General features: G+C 37.7%; 1 protein-coding gene across 1 annotated transcript; it reads right to left on the bottom strand.

The window, feature by feature from the left end:
- Positions 1 to 2,346: 2,346 nt before the first annotated feature.
- On the bottom strand, positions 2,347 to 2,850 carry LOC111799283 (basic form of pathogenesis-related protein 1-like). Its single transcript, XM_023682808.1, has one exon. It carries the CDS (start codon positions 2,848 to 2,850, stop codon positions 2,347 to 2,349), a length of 504 nt encoding a protein of 167 aa, XP_023538576.1.
- Positions 2,851 to 2,930: the final 80 nt, after the last annotated feature.

The raw sequence follows: 2,930 nt of genomic DNA, 5'->3' as shown, positions 1-2,930 counted from the left end.
ACCATGACATATTGCATCACAATGTATCATATCATAAACAAGTCATAACGTAAACACTTTGTAGTCATATCGTTCTCTAACTTATCATAGCCTTAACATTCTTATACCTATCACAGACATATCATTACGTAAACGTACCTTAGTCATATCATCACCAGAACTTAACCTAACAATATCGTTCTATCAATCCTAACGCTATCGTTCTATCAATCTATTAAAAACTTATCCCTTTCTACCCGTAACCTAATCGTATTATTCCATCAATCTCTCTTATCCATATCACTCCGGTATGTAACCTAACCTTAACGTTTCATGAACGTATTTTACTCCTATCGTTACATTCGTTTGTGCATCCTTCTCGTATCCTATCTCAAACATATCCTTGAACACATCATACCGTAATTATTATCATACAATTCACACATTATAACATATACATAACATATAAGAAGCATATCGATCCACAGACAATTCACACACATCAATATATATGACACGTGCAAAACCATGAGGCACGTGTCAACATCAAATATAACCATGCCGGTAGTAAGGTCACTTACGTGGCTAGCTTAAGTCATTATCACGAATATATCTTTAATGAAGGTTCGATTCCGTCCTTTGAAATCCGAGTCAACCTATATGAGCCCATGACATTAGTTTCAGGTTTGACCTCTACGACAGTATTTCTCTAATTTACATTGGTCCATTGTTAAAAGTCTTGAAATGTTATATATCTATAATTATATTTTTATTAAAATTCTTATTTTTGATAGTTACTGTTGTATAAGAAACTAGATACAGCTATTTCAAGTTATTCTTGGTTTTACTACTCTCTGTATTTACCCTTGGTGTTTACCTTTCCTTCTATATTTAGTTTGTGGTTTTTAATTCCCTAATCTTCCTTTTTCTTTNTATTCAGTATACATTGGTACATTCATTCCCATCTCTATGGTTCTAAGACTGTGTAGTTTATCTCTGTTCGAGACGTCTAACTAAAACATATGATCTTGCTTAACAAAATCATNTTTTCTTTTTATCTGTTGCCTTTTAATTATGTTCTCATGCATTCCAAATTTCGAGTGGATCTTTGTTTCCAAATCTTTCCTTATCTCAGTGTTTTCTATTCAGAAGTTTTCTTGGTCATTCTATCTTTAATCTATTCATTTGGCTACTGATAAAAATTTAATCTAATATTACTAATATGAATGTGATTTACTAGTATAAATTATAAATGATTGACATTTAGTTTCTAACTCAAAGCTAGATCATTGTAATAATTCAATCAAACTATAATTGGTTGTGATTTCTTAAAAAGATAGGATAAAAGAAAATGAAGATTTAATATATACCTTACAGGGCACTCTAGCACATCCAAGCTCCGACATTCTTATATAAATTATAAATGATTGACATTATTATTTTTTTTTCCCACGAAGCCGAGAAAAAGACGAATGCAATGGCCAATAAGCACAATAAGAAAAAAAAAATGGTTGCCTTTTGAGCGTCGGGTGTCCTTCAGTCACTTCGGCCCCGTTGGTCTCCATATTCAGAGCTGGTAAACGTCGTTAGGTTGTGGCAGTGGGTCCTCGTCTCTGGTGTGGGTATCATACAGCAGCGGAGTTAATCGCCATCGTCGTAGGTCTACCGATTTGGAGGCCGAAAACACCGTGACTGGTTTTCCGCATCTCCGCCGAGGGCATTTCTTCCGGGTGACTTGGAACAGCAATTGGCTGGTGGCTGATGCTCTCAGTGTTGAAGATTGTTCGTAAATGATCATAGATTTATAACTAAAAAATACATTTTCATTAACATGACTTCTTGTGGGAGCTCGAAGAAAACCAATGATATTATGTTCAAAGTAGACAAATATCATATAACATTGTAGAGATTCGTGATTAGTAACATGGTATTAGACTATGAACTTAACTTAGCTATGTCGAACAAAAAAGTTGTAAGCCTAAAAATCGTAGTCAAAAGTGTCGAACAAGTTGTGTATTTTGTTCAAGGTCTCCAAAGAAAGAAGTCGAGTCTCGATTAGAGGGAGTTTCTTTTAGAAATCCATAGGCTTCAGGGGAGGCTCTATGGTGTATTTTGTTCGAGGGGAGGCTCTATGATCATAGGTAATCTATAGGCTTCAAAGGTAGCTCTATGCGGTGTACTTAATGAGAGGGGAGACTCTATGATCATGGTTTATAAGTAAGGAGGTCAAAACAAAGTCACAAGAGTTTATGCTCTAGACAATATAATACTATTGTAGACAATATCAAAGCTTTATTTCAATTCATAAATTCATGACTCTCTCACAAACTTTATTACAATTCATAAGATTTTTAAAACCAAATCTCTTCATACCACCCAAGAATCATAAGGCTTTTCCCCAATATAGTTTCCAGGAGGATCATAATTGCAAACAACAAACTGAGAATTAGCCTTACATGGCACTCTAGCACATCCAAGCCGCACCGAGCTACGCCACACCATCTGAGTGTAGTGCCCACATTCACCACCCACGCATTTATTCGATGCATGATCGTACAACGGCTTCTCGTTCGCCCACAGCTTCACCGCATCCGCCCCGGTGAACTCAGGGTAGTAGCCTGCGGCTATGTTTTCCCCGTACGGTCCGGTTGAGTGAATCATGGCGCAGTCACCCTTTCTTTTCTCCGCATAGGCTTGAGCGTACGCGGCCACGGTGTTGCTCCATTGCATGGGGCCGACGCCGACCTGGGCTCGAGCTCGGTTGTGAAGCGCGAGGTAGGCACGGGGGGTGTTTTGAGCGTTGGTTAGGGCGAGGAGGAAAATGAAAGTGGCCATGAAAGCGGCCATGATCGGAAGGGTTTGAGTCCACATAATTCCGATGAGAGATGAGATGAAGATTGAGAATGAGGGAATGATTTATATAGAGATGGAAAACATAATATGGAATGTGA

This window comes from Cucurbita pepo, chromosome LG01 (assembly GCF_002806865.2).
Source record: "Cucurbita pepo subsp. pepo cultivar mu-cu-16 chromosome LG01, ASM280686v2, whole genome shotgun sequence".
Lineage (NCBI taxonomy): Eukaryota > Viridiplantae > Streptophyta > Magnoliopsida > Cucurbitales > Cucurbitaceae > Cucurbita > Cucurbita pepo.
This window is presented reverse-complemented; position numbering and strand designations above follow the sequence as displayed.

Bases quoted from the DNA above. Each gene is read 5' to 3' on its own strand.
- LOC111799283 (XM_023682808.1), bottom strand. From the start codon at position 2,850: ATGTGGACTCAAACCCTTCCGATCATGGCCGCTTTCATGGCCACTTTC.